This window comes from Moschus berezovskii, chromosome 13 (assembly GCF_049115385.1).
Source record: "Moschus berezovskii isolate FMDL1 chromosome 13, NW_MosBer_1.0, whole genome shotgun sequence".
Taxonomy (NCBI): domain Eukaryota; kingdom Metazoa; phylum Chordata; class Mammalia; order Artiodactyla; family Moschidae; genus Moschus; species Moschus berezovskii.
This window is the reverse complement of record NC_142472.1, coordinates 68,850,598-68,872,228: the sequence shown is the minus strand read 5'-3', so window position 1 is coordinate 68,872,228 and position 21,631 is coordinate 68,850,598. Positions and strand designations below refer to the sequence as shown.

Here is a 21,631-nt window from a genome sequence, read left to right as displayed (position 1 = left end):
ACTCAGAAGTTTGGACTTCAGCTTGTGCAGGATATAGTCTGTTGCTATACATGGATTAAGCACGGGCAGGATAAAATCAGACTTGGTTTTTGAAAATTACATGATAGTCACCTGTGAAGAGAGGGACTGAGGAGGGTGTGGTGAGAAATAGAGAGACCTATCAATCTGTCACAGCAGTTCTTAACCATGGGTGCAGATTAGATAACCTGAGGAGCTTTTTTTCCCCAAAGTACATATGCCTTGATCCTGCTGCCATAGACATAGTGAGTCAAATCCCTTTCAGAATCCTCATTGCAGTAATTCACTTGAGAGATACTGAAGATCTAAACCAAAAGATAGGTAGTGGGAATGAAAGAGCAAGAAGAGATTTGATAAATAGTTGATGAATTCAAATTTAGAATATTATTCTTAAGGAATTTATGGGCTATGAAGAAGATAATGTAACAAGTAGTAGGATATAAGGATCTTACATAATAGATTTGGGAATCATAAGGGAGAGTTAAAACCAGAGAAACAGATGAGGTTTTCTGAAGTGAGGGTTATAATAGCAAGGATGGATGACTAAGGACTGAACACTAAGAGTGCTAGAATTTAAGGACTAGATAGAAGTTAGATTAAAAAGAATGAGAGGTGTGATTGGGGAGGCCAGAGAGTGGAGCCAAAGAAGCCAAGGGAGGGAGGGAGTTTCCGAAAAGAGCAAGAGTTTAAGAGTGTGAGGTGTCTCAAGAAAATCAAGTTTCAGACTGAACAAGAAAGATCTTTTGGTTTTAGCAGTTGTCATTTATGACTTTAGTCATTGTGGCTTAAGGAATTAGTACATGTACATGTCATAGAAGCGTTATATTTAAAAGTCGAGGAATTGTAGCTATCAGTTTCAAGAGGCTTGACTGAGAACCAAACGGATTATTAAGTAATACTAATAATATTAAATAATTAAGGAACCTTTGGGCCATAAACGTTCTGCAGCTTTTTGCACCTTTAAACTGTGCATACGGAGTAGCAATGTACTTCTACTCCAAAACTGGATTATTAATATTTATCATGTACCCCCCCAACACACACAAAATTATGAGATTGACCTACATTTATGTTTTAGTAATGATGACTTCTGATGCTGGGAAAGGTTGGGGGCGGAAAGAGAAGGGGACGACCGAGAATGAGATGGCTGGATGGCATCACCGACTCTGTGGACATGAGTTTGAGTGAACTTCGGGAGTTGGTGATGGACAGGGAGGCCTGGCGTGTTGTGATTCATGGGGTCGCAGAGAGTCGGACACGACTGAGCGACTGAACTGAACTGAACTGAACTGAAAATCATGTATGCCTTCATCTTGAAGATCTCTGTAAAAGTCACTTGGTTCTTTACTTGAGTTATTAAATATCTTAGTCCTTATTTGACCAGTTTTAATATTTAATTTAATAATGTTTGCTTAAAATATTACCATTTTGATGCCCTTTTGTCCTTAAAACAATGTCATTACTTTTATCAATTGTTTTATTGTTATATAGTTTTATTAGTAAATAAGCATTTTTTTTTAATTATAAACTTACTGATTATGAACATATCAATTCTTAAAGATCTAACTAAAATGTTAATTCTTTATAAACAACAGTACACTAAGGGATTTGTAAAGTCTTATTTCAGAGAACTTCTTAAAGATTAACAAGAGACAATGAGATTGAAGATAAGTGTAACTTATGACATAGATACATGTCATTTGTTCTTTTTGTTATTTCATTTCTTAACATTTCTTCATATTTTTTTCTAGGACTGTTATGAATACTATCCAACAATTAATGATGATCTTAAATTCAGCAAGTGATCAACCATCGGAAAATCTGATTTCCTATTTTAATGTAAGCCATACGTGAAACACTTTATTATGATATCTTGGCAATTTGAAATTAGAAGTTAAAATACTGTTTTTTTAAAACACCCATTTCCCAATAAGTTGTCTATTATCTTATTTCTTGCTTTTCTTTTTAACTCTCCAAATTAGATATTAGTAGTAGTGTTGTTTTATTTGGACAGTGTTATTTTCAGATTTTCTCATGTGTACTATTTGTCTTGCTCACCATACTTTCTTGCAGCTTAGACCTCCCTTCCATTTTTATTTTCTTCTTTCTTCAGATACATCTTTTTTTTTTAATTGGAGGATAATTGCTTTACAATGTTGTGTTGATTTCTGCTGAACAACAATGTGAGTCAGTCATTCAGTTCAGTTCAGTTCAGTTCAGTCGCTCAGTTGTGTCCAACTCTCCGCAACCCATGAATCACAGCACGCCAGGCCGCCCTGTCCATCACCAACTCCCGGAGTTCACTCAGACTCATGTCCACAGAGTCGGTGATGCCATCCAGCCATCTCATTCTCTGTCGTCCCCTTCTCCTCCTGCCCCCAACCTTTTCTAGCATCAGAGTCTTTTCCAGTGAGTCAACTCGTCCCATGAGGTGGCCAAAGTATTGCAGTTTCAGCTTTAGCATCAGTCCTTTCAATGAATACCCAGAATTGATCTCCTTTAGAATGGACTGGTTGGATCTCCTTGCAGTCCAAGGGACTCTCAAGAGTCTTCTCCAGCACCACAGTTCAAAAGCATCAATTCTTCGGCGATCAGCTTTCTTCACAGTCCAACTCTCACATCCATATATGACCACGGGAAAAACCATAGCCTTGACTAGACGGACCTTTGTTGGCAAAGTAATGTCTCTGCTTTTCAATATACTATCAAGGTTGGTCATAACTTTCCTTCCAAGGAGTAAGCGTCTTTTAATTTTATGGCTGCAATCAGCATCTGCAGTGATTTTGGAGCCCAAAAAAATAAAGTCTGACACTGTTTCCACTGTTTCTCCATCTATTTCCCATGAAGTGATGGGACCAGATGCCATGATCTTTGTTTTCTGAATGTTGAGCTTCAAGCCAACCTTTTCACTTTCCTCTTTCACTTTCATCAAGAGGCTTTTGAGTTCCTCTTCACTTTCTGCCATAAGGGTGGTGTCATCTGCATATCTGAAGTTATTGATATTTCTCCCAGCAATCTTGATTCCAGCTTGTGCTTCTTCCACCATAACTGTATGTATATCGCCTCCCTCTTGAGCCTCCATGCCCCCATACATCTTTTAATAATTCCTTTAGTAAGAGTTAGTTTTATATGAGTTTACAAGCATTTTGTTTTATTTCTTGTCTTAAAATATCTTTATTCTTATTTTTCCAGGCCGTTTACCTGGATCTTCTATTTTAGATTGACCTTTACTTTCCCTTAGTAGTGTGAAGGTATTCCTTTACTACTTCCTGACTCATTGTTGCGAGTAAGAAGTTTTGTCAATTCAGATGTTGTTTCTTTATAGTTAATCTGTCTTTTCCCTCTAGCTGCTACTAAGATACTTTCTTTGAATGTGACATAGATAGGATTTAATATTTGTCATATCTCTGCAGTCTTTTTTATTTAGCCCATTTTCATTTATTTTTATTGTATGGCCCTGTGGATTACAGTATATATTCCTGATAGACCCTGAGTTTGATATCTGAAAGGCACCTGCTACCCTCCCTCCCTTAATAAAAAGGGAGCGAGAAAGAAAGAGAATGAAAACTAGTGTCTGTATTCCATGCTTGTTCCTTTTCTTCTTTAAAATTAGATGAAGCTTAGGACTGACTGAAATGCTTATCTGTGGAAGCTGGATGAGGCTTGAAGACTTATTAAAGTTTGGCTTATCCAGGAACTGTGTGCTTTGTTTGGTTAACATTCTATTTAATATCATAAGCTGCCTGTGGTTTTGTCCTTGTCTTTGTTGTCGTCTTGCTTATATGCCCTCCCAGGGATTAACAAAGTATTTTTCTGTCATCATATTCATAACTGTGTTGTCTCAGAACTGATTTTCTTTGTCCAATTTGCATAAAGTTGTTTTTATTTCTGGGTAATTTGTAGCACAATAATAGTTCCCAGACATAGGTACTCAGTTACTTAGAACTTTTAGAAGGGATATAAGTAAAAAGAATGATAATATCTGTTTCCTTTAATATTGTTTTTGGTATTTCCTCCAACATTTGAAGTACGTAGGACCTCTTTTTTATTTTAAACTATTTCTGCTGAGCATAAAATTCTGCCTCAGAGATATTTTCCAGAACTCAGTTTAAAGTTTAACATTAAATGGAGCACAACAGTTTGACTGCAAAGTTTTGCATACACTACAAATTGTCTGTCTCAGAGGGGGCATATCTTGAAAATCATTAAGTTTTTCTCTGAATTTGTTTCTTGGTTTCTTCATTTTCAATGCCAGATTTCCTCCCTTGTGTAAGTAAAATATTAGAAGCTATAGACATTTTTTTTCTTCCAGTTTTATTGAGATATTATTGACATAATGCTCTGTATAAGTTTACGCATACAGCGTAGTGATTTGACTTACATATATCATGAAATGATGACCTCAATAAGTTTAGTTAACATCCATCATCTCATTTGGATACAAAATAAAAGAAACAGAAGAAAATTCCTTTCCTTGTAAAGAGAACTCTTTGGAGTTACTTTTAACAACTTTCATGTGTAACGTACAGCAGTGTTAATTATATCTATCATATTGTGTGTTACATCCCTAGTGCTTATTTATCTTATAACTGGAAGTTTGTACCTTTTGTCTGCCTTCATCCAGTTCCCCTCCCACCATACCCTGCCTCTGGTAACTACAAATTTGATCTTTTTCCTATGAGTTTGTTTGTCTTTGAAGTATAATTGACCTACAAGACTTGGTTAGTTTCTGGTGCACAGTATAGTGATTCAGTATTTCTCATAGTGATCACCACAGCAAATCTAGTTCCCTTTTGTCTCCATACAAAGATATTACATAATTATTGACTTTATACTCCACACTGTACATTTCATACCCATAGCTCATGTATTTTGTAACTCGAAGTTTGTGCCTCTTAACCCTCCTCGCCTGTCTCTCTCTTTACCCATGCCTTCCCTTCTGTTTGTTCTCTGTATCGATGATTGTTTCTGTTTTGTTACATTGGTTCATTTGTTTTGTTTTTTAGATTTCATATATAAGTGAAATCATATGTTATTTGCTTTCTTTGTCTAATCTACTTCATTTAGCATAACATTCTTTAGATCCATACTTGTCACAAATGGCAAGATTTGTTTTTTCTTTATGGCCAAATAATATCCCGTCATAGGGAATGGGTCTTCCCTCATAGCTCAGTCAGTAAAGAATCTGCCTGCAATATGGGAGACCCGGGTTTGATTGCTGAGTCTAGAAGATCCCCTGGAGAAGGAAATGGCAACCCACTCCCGTATTCTTGCCTGGAGAATCCCATGGACAGAAGAACCTGGCAGGCTACAGTCCGTGGGGTGGCAAGAGTTGGACACAACTTAGTGACTAAACTACCACCAAATAATATTCCATTGTATGTGTACATATATATATATATATATATATATACACACTTATATGTGCTGTGCTATGCTTAGTTGCTCAGTCATGTCTGACTCTTTGTGACCCCATGGACTGTAGCCCACCAGACTCCTCAGTCCAAGGGGATTCTCCAGCAGGCGGATTCTTTACCATCTGAGCCACCAGGGAAGTCCAAGAATACTGAAGTGGGTAGCCTATCCCTTCTAAAGGGGATCTTCCCCATCCAGGAATTGAACTGGGGTCTCTTGTATTACAGGTGGGTTCTTTTACCAGCTGAGCTACCAGGGAAGTCCATACACCTGTATCAGTTCAGTTCAGTTGTGTCTGACACTTTGCAACCCCATGGACTGCAGCATACCAGGCTTCACTGTCCATCACCAACTCCCAGAGCTTACTCAAACTCATGTCCATCAAGTCATTGATGCCATCCAACCATCTCATCCTCTGTCGTCCCCTTCTCCTGCCTTCAATCTTTCCCAGCATCAGGGTCTTTTCCAATGAGTCAGTTCTTCGCATCAAGTGGCCAAAGTATTGGAGTTCAGCTTCAGCATCAGTCCTTCCAATGAACACCCAGGACTGATCTCCTTTAGGATGGACTGGTTGGATCTCCTTGCAGTTCAAGGGACTCTCAAGAGTCTTCTCCAACACCACAGTTCAAAAGCGTCAATTCTTTGGTGCTCAGCTTTCTTTATAGTCCAACTCTCACATCCATACATGACCACTGGAAAAACCATATTTTTGACTAGATGGACCTTTGTTGGCAAAGTAATGTCTCTGCTTTTTAATATGCTGTCTAGTTTGGTCATAACTTTTCTTCCAAGGAACAAGCGTCTTTTAATTTCATGGCTGCAGTCACCATCTGCAGTGATTTTCGAGCCCCCCAAAATAAAGTCTGTCACTGTTTCTCCTGTTTCCCCATCTGTTTGCCATATAGTGATGGGACCAGATGCCATGATCTTAGTTTTCTGAATGATGAGTTTTAAGCCAACTTTTTCACTCTCCTCTTTCACTTTCATCAAGAGGCTCTTTCCTTGCTTTCTGCCGTAAGGGTGGTGTCATCTGCATATCTGAGGTTATTGCTATATCTCCTGGTACTCTTGATTCCAGCTTGTGCTTCATCCAGCCCAGCGTTTCTCATGATGTACTCTGCATATAAGTTAAATAAGCAGGGTGACAATAAACAGCCTTGATGTACTCCTTTCCGTATTTGGAATACCTGTATACCACATCTTTATCTATTTATCTATTGATGGGCACCTAGGTTGCTTTCATTCTTGGCTATTGTAAATGCTGCAGTGAACATAAGGGTGCATAATATTTTTTCAAATTGGTGTTTTCATGTTCTTCATATAAATACCCCGAAGTGAAGTTGCTGGATTTTATGGTATTTCTGTTTTTAATTTTTTGATGAGTCTCCAAATTGTTTTCTATAGTGGTTGCACCAATTTAGATTCCCACCAGTAGTGTACAAGGGTTACCTTTTCTCTACATCCTCACCAACACTTATTATTTGTTCTCTTTTCGATAATAACCATTAGACAGATGTGAGGCGATATCTCATTATGGTTTTGATCTGTGTTTCTCTGATGATTAGCCATTTCTCTTTGAGACCCCATGGACTCTAGCCCTCTAGGCTCCTCTGTCCATGATATTCTCCAGGCACAAATACTGGAGTGGGTTACCGTGCCCTCCTCCAGGGAATGATTAGCATTATTAAGCATCTTCTCTTGTGATTGTTGGCCATTTGAATGTCTTCTTTGGAAAGATGTTTTTTCAGTTCTCTGCCTTTTTTTTAATCAGCTAGTTTTTTTGTTTAGTTTGTTTGATATTGAGTTGTATGAGTTCTCTGTATGTTTGGCTATTAACCCCTTATCAGATATATCATTTGCAAATATCTTCTCTTATCCTGTAGGTGGCCTTTTCTTTTTGTTGATAGTTTCCTTTACTTTGCAGAAGCTTTTTGGTTTGAAATAGTTCCACTTGTTTATTTTGCTTTTGTCACCTTTTTTTGGGGGGTCAATTCCAAAATATCATCTCCAAGACTAATGACAGGGAGTTTACCATCCATGTTTTCTTCCTAGAGTTTCATGGTTTCAGATCTTATGTTCAAGTCTTTAATCCATTTTGTCTTAATTTTTGTGTATAGAGTAAGATAGTGGTATAATTTTAGTTTTTTGAAACTGGTTTTCCAGTTTTAGCAGCATAGTTATTAAAGAGATTGTACCATTCCTTACTTTATATTTTGTATTATTGACTCTTTTGTGGTAATTAATCGATCATATGCATGGGTTTATTTTGGAGCTCTCTATTCTGTTCCATTGATCTATGTTTTTATACCAAAGCAAACTGTTTTGATTACTCTAGCTTTGCGGTATAGTTTGAGGCCTCCAGCTTTGTTCTTCTTTCTCAAGATTGCTTTGGCTGTTTGGGGTCTTTTGTGGTTCTACATACAGCTGCTCTACTCTGCTAAATACCTTGAAATTTTGACAGGAATTTTTTGAATCTGTAGATTGCTTTGAGTAGTATGAATATTTTAACAGTGTTAATATCCTTGAGCATGCAATACTTTCGTTTGTGTCTTTTGTGATTAGCTGTTTGGTATCAGTTGTAAAATCTATGAGGCTGTTTTTTGATGGCTAAGGGAAGGGCTAACAAATCTTTCCTAACTTGCCAGCGTAAAATTTAGATAATAGGGGTTTTTTAGTTGTAGTCTAGTAGTTTCTGGTCCCTATCATCCCAGAATGGAATGCTTTATATTTCTCATATTTTCAGTAGTTGTATTTACTTATTTATTGTAAAGTGTTTTCACAGTATAAACAATTAAAAGTAATAAGTCATACTATTATAGAACAGAAAGTGTTAATTCTCTGATTAGACAGTATCCTCTATGTTAATTTCTATTTTTCCTTCTTAAAGAATTGCACAGTGAATCCAAAGGAAAGTATCCTGAAAAGAGTGAAGGATATTGGGGACGTCTTTAAAGAGAAATTTGCTAAAGCTGTGGGACAAGGATGTATGGAAATTGGATCACAGGTAACTTGAACTCCTTTTGATGAGTACCACTGTATAGTAAATAATTTCAAATGCAGCATCTGTCCAAGTTGTGTAAATGCTGTCTAATAGTATAAAATTTTGGCAGCTACCATATCCTAGTCGCCTGTGTATGATGCTATTTGGAAAAAACTTTATGGGCTGGCTCTCCTTACTCTATTACAGAAACCAAAAGGAAACATGCAGAAAATTTTGGAAAACTTACGTAAATTTTAGAAAGTACAAGTAAAAAAAATCAAAATCTTATTAATATTAAGTTTTTGGTGTATATTCTTTAACTTTTACACATATGGAATATTATGTATGCATATACTTATATGACTGGAATATTATACATGCCATTTATTAGTGGTATTATTGAATGATGTTACTTTTACTATTGCTGTTATTATGTCAGAAAATCTAAAACTAATATTTGGCAAGAGAATGGGCTCTGGATCAGAGCCCTGGTTTTATATCTGGCTCTTTCATATATGAGCTGTCAGGTTTCTATATTTGCTTTACTTTGTGGCATTAATGAGGTAATATAAAATATATTTGAAAACTGTAATCTACTATACACATTTATTTTAGTATAGTGAGGTTATATTTTGATACCATCTGTATTTTAAATAGTTATATTTAAATGAAGGATTATAGTGTATATTTGTGTTTATTTAAAATTTGACTGTTTTTTAAACTAATGGAAACTAGTTATTTGATTAAAACTTTTTGCTGATAAGATCCTTTAGATCTGATTTTTGTCTTTGCCAGCTTTATGGAGAGGTACTATTCTCTTAATCCTGGAGAGCTATCCTAAATACATGTCCTAGGTCCCAGAAGTGTTACATTCATGTGTAAAATGGTTAGAACAGTACCAGGTTCCCCATTGGCTCAGATGGTAAAAAATCAGTGTGCAATACAGTGGACCCCGGTTCAGTCTCTGGGTTGGGAAGATCCCCTGGAGAAGGGAATGGCACCCACTCCAGTATTCTTGCCTGGAGAATCCTATGGACAAAGGAGCCTGGTGGGCTACAGTCCATGGGGTTGCAGAGAGCTGGACACGACTGAGCAACTAACACTAACATATAATATATTCTCAGTATATCTATATCTGTTATGATATAGACTGAAGTAGGAACGTAGGAAAACCATATACTGGACCCCTCCTCTTGAAAATTTATCAGGAATATGGAAACCATCATATTATATGGGGTCGCAGAGAATCGGATTCAACTGAGTGACCAACACTTTGACTTTCCTCAGTTTTAGACAAGCTAGCTTTTGTGCTCTCTTGGTAGCCATATTTCTAAGAAGGGTCAGAGATATGTCTCAGGGCAAAACTTTTTAAAAATCAGTAATTGTTATGTTTTCTAAAATAGTGGGATCTGATATTTTTTATTTGTTTGTTTGTTTGTAGCGATACAAACTTGGAGTCCGATTGTATTACCGAGTAATGGAATCCATGCTTAAATCAGTAAGTTAAAAAGAATGTAATAGAAAAAAAAAATTCATTGCTAATGCAAAGAAGGCTTCAGTTAATTTTTTAAATCTGTTTTAGGAAGAAGAACGATTATCCATTCAAAATTTTAGGTAAATTTTTGTTTTAGTAAAACAATTTCTTTTTTTTTTTTTTAATAAAAGTAAATGTTACAAAAATCATTCTTTTTTTCCTTTAGCAAACTCCTGAATGACAACATCTTTCATATGTCTTTGTTGGCATGCGCTCTTGAGGTTGTAATGGCTACCTATAGCAGTAAGTTAAATTTTAGTAAATAAACATTCTAGTTCAATTTAAAGTTTAAAAAAACTTATCTGAGGTATTGTGTGGGTTTTTTTAGGGGGGGGGTAGGAGATGGAGAAGTTAAGGAGAAGAAATGCATATTTTAGATCATTATATACGAAGGAATGTAATTGGTCACCTTAGAATGGCTTGTGAACTTGGATTATTTCAAATCATCTTGGGAGTACTTTCACAAGACCTCTATTTTGGTCTATACTGAATCCAGGAAATGTACCTATTTAACCCCCTTTGAAGACTTAGGAGATTGTAAAAATCCCTGAGAAGTACTATTGAGCAGCTTCCACTGATAAGGAAGCACTGCCACATATACATATTCAGTGGTTATGAGACCAAAGGTTGGAACTGAAATCTGCCAGATAAATGGAACAGAGGCACCAATAGTGGTTTTTAAAATAGTTTTCAACATGTATTATTACTTTGCAAATAATCTTGCAACTGTCAAAAAAGTTTTGTTTATAAAAAACAAAAGAAAAAAATTTGTCTAAGGATACAAATATATTACATAACTAATATAACCAAGAAATGCACAGTTGAAACAGATTTTTCTAACCAAATTATCAAAATCTAAGCAATCACTTCCCCTTTTAATCAACGATTAATGAGACTGTTAAAATGGATATGCCAGTGCATTACTGGTTGGATGTTAAGCCTGTCCCTGGTACAAATGTAGAATATTTAAACCTTTGGAAATTTGATATAAGCTATGAGCCTTCTATCTAAAAGAGACATACATGCATATGCACTCAGTCTTGGGAATCCTATTTCCTAGGGGTCTGTGAACCCCAGAATAAAAAATTCTGTTTTAAATAAATTTTTTTTGTTTAGCCTTTCTACTGTGTTTTAATTTTTTGTTTAATAAAACCTTTGAACTGAAAAATAATGTAATTCAAGACTTTCTGTTTCATTCCTAAGTTATGTTTTTCTTTCATTTTTAGGAAGTATGTCTCAGAGCCTGGATACTGGGACAGATCTATCCTTCCCATGGATTCTGAATGTATTTAACTTAAAAGCTTTTGATTTTTACAAAGTGATTGAAAGTTTCATCAAAGCAGAAGCCAACCTGACCAGAGAAATGATTAAACATTTAGAACGATGTGAACATCGAATCATGGAGTCCCTTGCATGGCTCTCAGTAAGTAACTAGCTAAAATAGTTAAAGGTATTCATATGCATATGGAGAACAGTTATCTGTTAGTGAGATATATTTGTTAACATTTACCTCGAGCAAATATGTGATTTAATGAATAATGTGATTTCCAAGTAGAGTCCAAGAATCAAGTGGAATATTATCAATTGAATGGTGTCCTTGAGCTCTCCAGACTGTCTCATATAGGAATTTATTATGAATTGCTTTTCTTAAAGCTTGGCACTTTAAAACAAAGAAGGATTCTTTAAAGTATTTGGGAACCTTATTTAAAGTAGGAGTGTCATGTTTGAAAATTTAAATGTCTGGTCTTAAATTTCAACAGAATAATTTTTTTAAAAAATGACAAGCTATTGAGATGATTTAAAAGTACAGATTTTTATTTCAATTTAATTTGATTTTTTTTTTGGTCCCATCGTTAAAGATAATCTAAAATTACACAGGTGTAGTTATTGCTTATAGCATTGTATGGGCAGAAAGAATATTCTAGGTAGTCTATTTATAGCATATAAGCTATTGATAAAAGCTTTATTTAAAGAAAGGTTATATTTCCTATGTAGTAATAATAAAACATTTATATGAAGTTCTTCTGTTAGGCTCTTTAAATCTTCATAGTTGGGCAATACTTCGTTAATCATCAGGTTTGTAGAGTGATATACAGTTGATTTCTTTTGAAACTGTTGCATGCTAAGTTTACATCTTTTCATTTATACCAGCATATAGAAATGACATTGAAAAAATTAAGGCTTTAGTTATATTAGAATCTTAATCTTCATGTAAACGTAGTTTTAAATTTTTTTATATTTTAAAAATGTAATGGCTAAGAGATAACTTGTTTCTTCGTGCTTTTCTTGTATTGCCATATAGACAGAGTGGATAGAAAAGGAGAGAAGTAGGGGAAGTTGATAGACATTGTATTGCTGTGATTGAATTGGATAAGTCTTTCATACAAAAGCTTTGCTTTTTAAAAAAAGGAGTAGTTAGGAGAAAACTCTCAGAATCTGGGGGTTCAAAGAAAGTAGCAAAAATAAATACATAGATCAATAAACGAAATAAATAGAATACTTTTCAAAGGGTGCCATACCCGCTTTTCCTAGAAATTGAAATCAAGACATTACTGTATCATCTGAAAGTGACTATTCTTATTTCTTTCAGAGAACTTGATTTCTATCGATACACATCTGCTATATGCCTTGCATTGAGGTAGATATTGTGAGGATATAGAAAAGACACTAGCTCTGAAAATTATGGAGGGAGTAGTAGAAATTTACTGTTGAAAATTGCTTGTGTTCAAGCCTGTTTAGTTCAGTTACTGGTATTCTAGGATTCTAAACAATATTCTTTTATTTTTGAGAATTTGTGGAGGAAAAGTAACATGCGCAAAGTCTGGTCAAGGGTACAGTTTTTTAATAATAGAGTAGTGTAGACTTCATAAGCCTCTGAATTTAAATTCTGAGTTTGGTATTTCTAGGGGATGAGATTATAGACTACTTTCAGTGTTTGAATTTTCAAAAAATCAATACATACTGCTGTTTTAATCATAAACAGAGTGGTGGTGGGTAACTATGAACATAAGTCATGCCATACAACATAATATGTGAGTCTTTCCTGTGCGAATAATTAACATTTTAGAGAATAGGCATACCATAGATAAATTTGAGCTTTCACAGACTGTAGGATTTTTTCTTTGTTGAAGTATAATGTATATACAGAAAAGCATATATCACAAGTTGTAGTTCAAAGGATTTTTTTTACAAACAGAATGTACCCACGTTCCGTTCCGTTCAGTCGCTCAGTCGTGTCCGACTCTTTGCGACCCCGTGGACTGTAGCCTACCAGTCTTCTCCATCCATGGGATTCTCCAGGCAAGAATACTGGAGTGGGTTACCATGTACCCACGTTACTAACATATAAATCAAGAATCAGAGCAATTGAGCACACCTATGATCCCAAAGGGCTTCCCTGGTGGCTCAGAGGTTAAAGTGTCTGCCTCCAATGTGGGAGACCCGGGTTCGATCCCTGGGTCGGGAAGATCCCCTGGAGAAGGAAATGGTAACCCACTCCAGTATTCTTGCCTGGAGAATCCCATGGACGGAGAAGCCTGGTAGGCTACAGTCCATGGAGTCGCAAAGAGTCGGACACAACTGAGCGACTGAACTGAACTGATGATCCCAAAATCCAGATTAAGAATCAGAGCAAACCTGCTTGGTTTTTTGATTCTGTATTACAGTCAGAATCTCTCACTGAACTGAAGATATTTATGAGAACATACAGGGAAACATCAAGTGAGATACTACTTACTTTACCCATTGGTAATTTAATGAAAGGAAGAACATCATTGTATTTTTAATGGTTGCATGGGGAAAAGGTTGAGTACCTTTACTGCACAGTCTTGAGAAAAACTAAATCAAGAACAGAATAACTTTAAGAAGGCATAAGCACATTTCTGTTTTTTTGGATCCCAGAGAGATTAACAGGCAATATGTGAATATAAAATGCTAAACAATCTATTGAAAAACCTAGTGAAATCTTGTCCTCTGGAAATCTAGAAGATTAGGAATGGTTTAAAATGAACCATGCCTAAGCATTGCACCAAATGTACAGATGTTTAGGCCTCTTAAATCTGTTAAGCAGTTTATCATGCCAGGAGATGATGAGGTGAGATTTGGATATTTTACTTTCAGTATATTCAGACTGTGTTGGGATTTTTTCAGTAAAATCTTTGTAAACCGAAATAGACCAGGTAGTATATTCTCTAAATGGTCTTTTTTGTGGACCATTAAGAATTTTCCTCTTGATCTACCCACATCTGTGGCTACGTTAACACTGTTTCTCTCACAGCCACCAGAGAAATTTTTTATAAATGCGGGACAACTCTCATGATGCTAATTCCTCAGATAAAAAATCTTTTGTAGGGGACCTGTGCCTCTGGTCATATGGAGGGAGACCATACCATATGACTCCTCACAGAAAAATACAACTATAAAACCTGTGCACACTCAACTGTGCCCGACTCTTTGAGACCCCATGGACTGTAGCCCACCAGGCTCCTCTGTCCATTAGATTTCCCAGACAAAAATACTGGAGTGGGTTGCCATTTCCTTCTTCAGGGGATCTTCCTGACCCAGGGGTCGACCCCACAGCTTCTGTGTCTCCTGATTGGCAGGCAGATTCTCTTCCACTGAGCTACCAAAGGAATTGCCTGAAGTCACTGACCTTTTAGAGCACACAGCCTAGTTAAGAAATGAAGTAGGGGTGCTGTGGGCCTGGGTAGGAAGCTTTTAGCCTGGGGCTGGGAGGTATAGGGGGAAGCAAGATGGCTGTCTGAGGAGGCCTTACAAATAGCTATGAAAAGAAGAGAGGCAAAGCAAAGGAGAAAAGGAAAGATATGCCCGTTTGAATGCAGAGTTCCAAAGAATAGCAAGGAGAGATAAGAAAGCCTTCCTCAGTGATCAGTGCAAAGAAATAGAGGAAAACAATAGAATGGGAAAGACTAGAGATCTCTTCAAGAAAATTAGAGATACCAAGGGAACATTTCATGCAAAGATGGGCTCAATAAGGGACAGAAATGGTATGGACCTAACAGAAGCAGAAGATATTAAGAAGAGGTGGCAAGAATACCACAGGAGAACTGTACAAAAAAGATCTTCATGACCCAGTGTGATCACTCACACTCACCTAGAGCCGGACATCCTGGAATGTGAAATCAGGTGGGCCTTAGGAAGCATCACTACAAACAAAGCTAGTGAAAGTGACAGAATTCCAGTTGAGCTATTTCAAATCCTAAAAGATGATTCTGTGAAAGTGCTACACTCAATATGTCAGCAAATTTGGAAAACTCAGCAGTGGCCACAGGACTGGAAAAGGTCAGTTTTCATTCCAATCCCTAAGAAAGGCAATGGCCAAAGAATGCTCAAACTGCTGCACAATTGCACTCATCTCACACGCTAGTAAAGTCATGCTCCAAATTCTCCAAGCCAGGCTTCACCAATATGTGAAATATGAACTTCCAGATGTTCAAGCTGGTTTTAGAAAAGGCGGAGGGACCAGAGGTCAAATTGCCAACATCCGCTGGATCATGGAAAAAGCAAGAGAGTTCCAGAAAAACATCTATTTCTGCTTTATTGACTATGCTAAAGCCTTTGACTGTGTGGATCACAACAAACTGTGGAAAATACTGAAAGAGATGGGAATACCAGACATCTGATCTGCCTCTTGAGAAACCTGTATGCAGATCAGGAAGCGACAGTTAGAACTGGACATGGAACAACAGACAGGTTCCAAAATCAGGAAAGGAGTACGTCAAGGCTGTATATTGTCACCCTGCTTATTTAACTTATATGCAGAGTACATCATGAGAAATGCTGGGCTGGATGAAGCACAAGCTGGAATCAAGATTGCCAGGAGGAATATCAATAACCTCAGATATGCAGATGACACCACCCTTATGACAGAAAGTGAAGAGGAACTAGAGAACCTCTTGCTGAAAGTGAAAGAGGAGAGTGAAAAGGTTGGCTTGAAGCTCAACATTCAGAAAACTAAGATCATGGCATCTGGGCCCATCACTTCATGGGAAATAGATGGGGAAACAGTGGAAACAGTGGCTAACTTTATTTTTCTGGACTCCAAAATCATTGCAGATGATGATTGCATCCATGAAATTAAAAGATGCTTGCTCCTTGGAAGGAAAGTTATGACCAACCTAGATAGCATATTAAAAAGCAGAGACATTACTTTGCCAACAAAGGTCCATCTCATCAAGGCTACGGTTTTTCCAGTAGTCATGTATGGGTGTGAGAGTTGGACTGGGAAGAAAGCTGAGTGCCGAAGAATTGATGCTTTTGAACTGTGGTGTTGGAGAAGACTCTTGAGAGTCCCTTGGACTGAAAGGAGATCCAACCAGTTCCATCCTAAAGGAGATCAGTCCTGGGTGTTCATTGGAGGGACTGATGCTGAAGCTGAAACTCCAATACTTTGGCCACTTGATGCAGAGAGCTGACTGATTGGAAAAGACCCTGATGCTGGGAAAGATTGAGGTCAGGAGGAAAAGGGGACGACAGAGGATGAGATGGTTGGATGGCATCACTGACACAATGGACATTGGTTTGGGTAAACCCCAGGAGTTGGTGATGGACAGGGAAGCCTGGAGTGCTGCAGTTCATGGGGTCACAAATAGTTGGACACGACTGAGTGACTGAACTGAACTGAACTGAGTGCCAGTGGGAAAATCTCAGGGTTTCTGACTAGGGAAGTTGGAAAATTGAAACAACCATGGACTATTGCCTGCCAGGCTCCTCTGTCCATGGAATTCTCCAGGCAAAGTTACTATAAGGCTGGACCCTGGTGGCCATCTTGGCTTCTCCTTCTCCTCTTCCCTTTCCCGCTGGCAGGAAAAAGCCCAGCTGGACTCTGACTATTGTGTTCTCTCATTCCCTCCCCCACTGCTGGAGTGTCCTTGATGTATCGGTTCCTGGTAGAAATCAACCCTCTCCTAACCTCCCCCTCCTAACCTCCTGTCCAGAAACAGCATTCTGCCCAGAAACAGCAAGAACTATTCTGCTGCGTCAGCACAACCTTGAGCAGATCGGGCAACCAACCCAGTCTTGCCCCCCGGCTAACTGACCTATGAGGGACCACCACTCCAAATCTTGCCTAAAGCTATATAAGTTGCCTCTTGCCTTTGTTCGGGGAGGAATTCCCCGACCTCGCTCTGTTGGGTCCTAGAATCCCGCTGAGGGGTGCCTAGCCATTTAAGCCTGTTACATTATCTATTTGGCATCTGGGTTCTTTTATTTAACATCATTGGGCCGTTTTGACCTTACAGTTACTGGTATGGGTTGCCATTCCTTTCTCTGGGGAATCTTCCTGACCCAGAGATTGAACCTGGCTCTCCTGAATTGCAGGCAGATTCTTTACTGACTGAGCCGCCAGGGAAGCCTGTCTCAAAGTGGCTTTAGTGAAAGGCAAAGATGTGACTTGAAATAGAAGCTGCTGGTGAATAAACAGTTTACAGCTCAAGTTCAGTAAAAATAATTACCTGCTTTAAGACAAAGAAACAAAAATTTGAGAAAAATAGCAGAATCCAGAATCTTTACAACTTAAACATTTATGGTGTTCAGGATTCAGTTCTATAGTTACCCAGCATACAAAGAGGGTCAAAGTAATCAAACGTATGTTTTTAGTGTGGGAATTTTAAGTAATTATTTGATGCCTGCAAGGCTCTCTTTTAGAAGCTTTGTCTCTTCCTTTTTTCTTATCAGCAGTTTAAAGTGTGGTCTGTGATCCCCTAGTCATCCTGGAAAACATTTTAGGGGATCTGCAATGTGAAAGCTTTTCATATTACTGTTAAGATGTTATTTATTTTTTTCACTCTGTTGACATTTATGCCAATGACATTTATTCCAAAACTTTTGGAACCTTTGCACCGTGTTAGAGCAGTAGCATCAAAGTGTTTGTGGGTTTTTTTTCCAGCTTTTTATTTTGTGTTTGGGTATAGCTGATAAACAGTGTTGTGGTAGTTTCTAGTGAACAGTGAAGGGGTTCTGGTTATCAGCCACATATATACTTGTATCCATTCAGCCCCAAAGTCCCCTCCCCTCCAGGCTTGCAGTCACTGTATTCTTCACCACCACAAACTCTCAGTTAAAAAAAACTGTGGGTCGAGGAATCTATATTTGTGTCAAAATTTCTCTTACCTAAGCCTCTTGTTTCATGCTCCCATGAAACAAGTGGGCCAGCCGGCCTTATTCAGTTTATTGAAAACCAAGTGCGTAATAGTGTTTTTATTTGTCGGTCATCGTCCAAGCTTTTCTCCTAAAATGTGTCAGAGCTGATGCCTTTTCAGTACTCCTGAACTGTCTGCACCTTGAAGGGATTTCAAGGGAGGAAGGCAAATCTGCCCATTTCACAGCCTCTCTTAACCTCTCCTTTCACCCTCAGGCTGACCTGGTCATCTTATAACCCAGCTGGAAAAAGTTGTCCTTGTTTAAGAAACCTCATTATTTATGTTCAGTTATGTGTTAGTATGTGGGTTACTGTACTTCTTTTAAAATCAGCAGACTTTAAATCTTACCTCTAAATGAGGGAGGGAAAGGGTAGGGGTGGGACATTGGCGTCTTGTGGATGTAGCTTTGTTGACTGGCTGGGCTGTTGTTTCTGCTACAAACTAAAGACGGCCTAAAATTTTCCCTGTCGGTGGATTTGGGGAATGATGGAGTTTTCTCTACTGTGAGGAGTGAGATGAACAGAGAGCCCTGTCGGGAGAGAGGTACATTTAAGTGTCTGAATAAAGTGAGTGACGAATGGAAAAAAAACAACAAAGCAAAACATGCCTGTTGTCATTTAAAAACATCATTGATGAGCCAGTTAAAAGTATTTATTTTATGTAATCTCTATTCTCAAGTACATTGTGATTGAAAGCAACTAACAATAAATGTTGCCAATGATAAGTTTTGAGTTCTCAAGGGAAAATTAGAATTTTGATAATCTTGTATTCACTGTAAGCAGAATAGCTTCCCAGTATATCAAAGACTTTTTTGATGAATTCTGTGGTAGTATTAGTAAATGTGATTGTTTAACATTACATAAAGAGATTCATCAGCATTGTAAGATCTATGTAATTCAGTGAACTGTTACTTCCAAATGACCAAAATGCATCAAGCTATAAAATCATACATGGGTAAGAAGTTTATTCAGAGTTTAAGGTCTTTGATAGATCAATAGTTTTTAAGGTCTCAGAATGTGAAGTCTAATTCATGAAAATTAAAAATTCAATGAAAATTAAAATTCATGGAAATTGTTTCCAATTTCACATTGCAATTAAACTTTAAGAAACTACTGCTTGTTGAGTTTTAGGGTAGTATCAAAAAAGAATATCCCTTATTATCTGAAAAGTCTATTAAAATACTCCTTCTTTTTTCAACTACTTATTATGTGAGGCCAGATATTCTTATACTTCAACCAGACAACACATTTCAATGAAGCAAATACACAAACAGATATGAGAATTCAGGTCTCTTCTATAGGCTAGATATTAAAGGGATTTGAAGGATTGTAAAACTCTGCCACTGTTCTAATTTTTTTGTTTATTTAGGAAAATAGAGTTAGGTTTCAGAAAAATGTTAGTTTTGTTAACATATAGCAAGCTTCAGTTCACTTCAGTTCCATCGCTCAGTCATGTCTAACTCTTTGCAGCACTGGACTACAGCACACCAAGCCTCCCTGTCCATCACCAATTCCTCGAGCTTACTCAAAGTCATGTCCACAGCAAGCTTATTTTTGTTATTTCAGATAAATTGCATTCTTAAAATTTTTTTCTGTTTTAATTACACTTCAGTCGCTCAGTTGTGTCCGACTCTTTGCAACCTCATGAATCACAGCACACCAGGCTGCCCTGTCCATCACCAACTCCCGGAGTTTACCCAAACTCAGGTCCATTGAGTCAGTGATGCCATCCAGCTGTCTCATCCTCTGTCGTCCCCTTCTCCTCCTGCCCTCAATCCCTCCCAGCATCAGGGTCTTTTCCAATGAGTCAACTCTTTGCATGAGGTGGCCAAAGTATTGGAGTTTCAACCTCAGCATCAGTCCTTCCAATGAACACCCAGGACTGACCTCCTTTAGGATGGACAGGTTAGATCTCCTTGCAGTCCAAGGGACTCTCAAGAGTCTTCTCCAACACCACAGTTCAAAAGCATCAATTCTTCGGCACTCAGCTTTCTTCCCAGTCCAACTCTCACATCCATACATGACCACTGGAAAAACCATAGCCTTGACTAGACGGACCTTGGTTGGCAAAGTAATGTCTCTGCTTTTTAATATGCTATCTAGGTTGGTCATAACTTTCCTTCCAAGGAGTAAGCGTCTTTTAATTTCATGGCTCAATCAGCATCTGCAGTGATTTTGGAGCCCAAAAAAGTAAAGTCTGACACTGTTTCCACTGTTTCCCCATCTATTTCCCATGAAGTGATGGGACCAGATGCCATGATCTTAGTTTTCTTAATTAGCTTTAAATTAAGATTTAATTATTAATACAGTAATATTGCATGCGTACTAAGTCATTTCAGTTGTGTCCAACACTTTGTGACTCTATGGACTGTAACCCACCAGGCTCTTCTGTCCAAGGGGTTCTCAAATATTGATAGACACACTCACATGAACAAAACTTTTGGGTCCTCAATAATTTAAGAATGTTAAGGGACGCTGAGTGCAAAATATTTTGAGAATACTTTCCTTGTATTCTCTTCTCGATTCAGACATCTCTGTTTACTATTACTCATACATCCATGTTTGTCTCTGCCTGTCTCTTTGTTCACTTCATAGGCTCCACCTGAAATGCTTTCCCCTTTTTATTTACCGGATTTTCAGGTCTATTTCCACTTTGGCTTTTGTGACCATCCTAAGTCTATAGTCATTCTTTCCTCCTTTGTAGTCTTACAGTGTTGATCAATACTACTTCCTGGTCATTTATAAACTTTATCTTATTACATGTGTGTGTTTCATTTTAAATGAGTTAATGTATGGGAAAAGCACTTGGAACAGCACCTCTGGCTTTGTATTATAAGATATGGCAGTTAATTACACGAGTGAGAATGAAGGACAGAGAAAGGGTCAACTTATGACATTGATGTAGTGTCATTCATTAAAGATAGCTGGAATTGCATTGGAATTCCTTGGAGATTTCCTTGGGAGGTGAAATTTTATTATGTTGAATTTGAATTGCCTGTAGATCATCAAGTAAAGGTGTCAAGAGGCAGTTGGGTATGTATGTCTGGAGTTTAGGAAAGAAATTCTAGGCCAGGAACAGAAACCTGAGAGCTGCCAGCACATGTATGATAACAGAAATTACCACCTTTTGTGGAGAAGGAAATGGTAACCCACTCCAGTATTCTTGCCTGGAGAATCCCATGGACGGAGAAGCCTGGTAGGCTACAGTCTACGGGGTCGCAAAGAGTCGGACACGACTGAGCGACTGAACGGAACGGATTGACAATTTACCTTGTGTCACCCACACTATGGTTAGTACTTATTATCATCTCATTTGACTTTTATAATAATCCATGAGGTATTATTATTCTAAATGAGGGAAATAATGCTTAGAGAAGTTTAATAACTTGCCCTAAACCATATAAGCTAAACAGCAGAGCTTATGGCTCAAACACAGGTCTCTCTGGCTTCAAAACTATAAATCCCTGTGTTTTACCAAATGACTAAAGTTTAGGAAATAGAATAAGGTCACTTAACAGGAGAGTGT

General features: G+C 37.6%; 1 protein-coding gene across 2 annotated transcripts in view; it reads left to right on the top strand.

Moving 5' to 3' along the window:
* The window catches only part of RB1 (RB transcriptional corepressor 1), a 122,128-nt gene that overhangs the window by 48,641 nt on the left and 51,856 nt on the right, over positions 1-21,631 (top strand). For both annotated transcript variants that reach the window (XM_055426098.2, XM_088842750.1), the window contains exons 12-17: positions 1,770-1,857; positions 8,321-8,437; positions 9,855-9,911; positions 9,996-10,027; positions 10,114-10,190; positions 11,174-11,370. In XM_055426098.2, the coding sequence (XP_055282073.1) occupies positions 1,770-1,857; positions 8,321-8,437; positions 9,855-9,911; positions 9,996-10,027; positions 10,114-10,190; positions 11,174-11,370 (568 nt within the window). The remainder of the gene's footprint in view (positions 1-1,769; positions 1,858-8,320; positions 8,438-9,854; positions 9,912-9,995; positions 10,028-10,113; positions 10,191-11,173; positions 11,371-21,631) is intronic.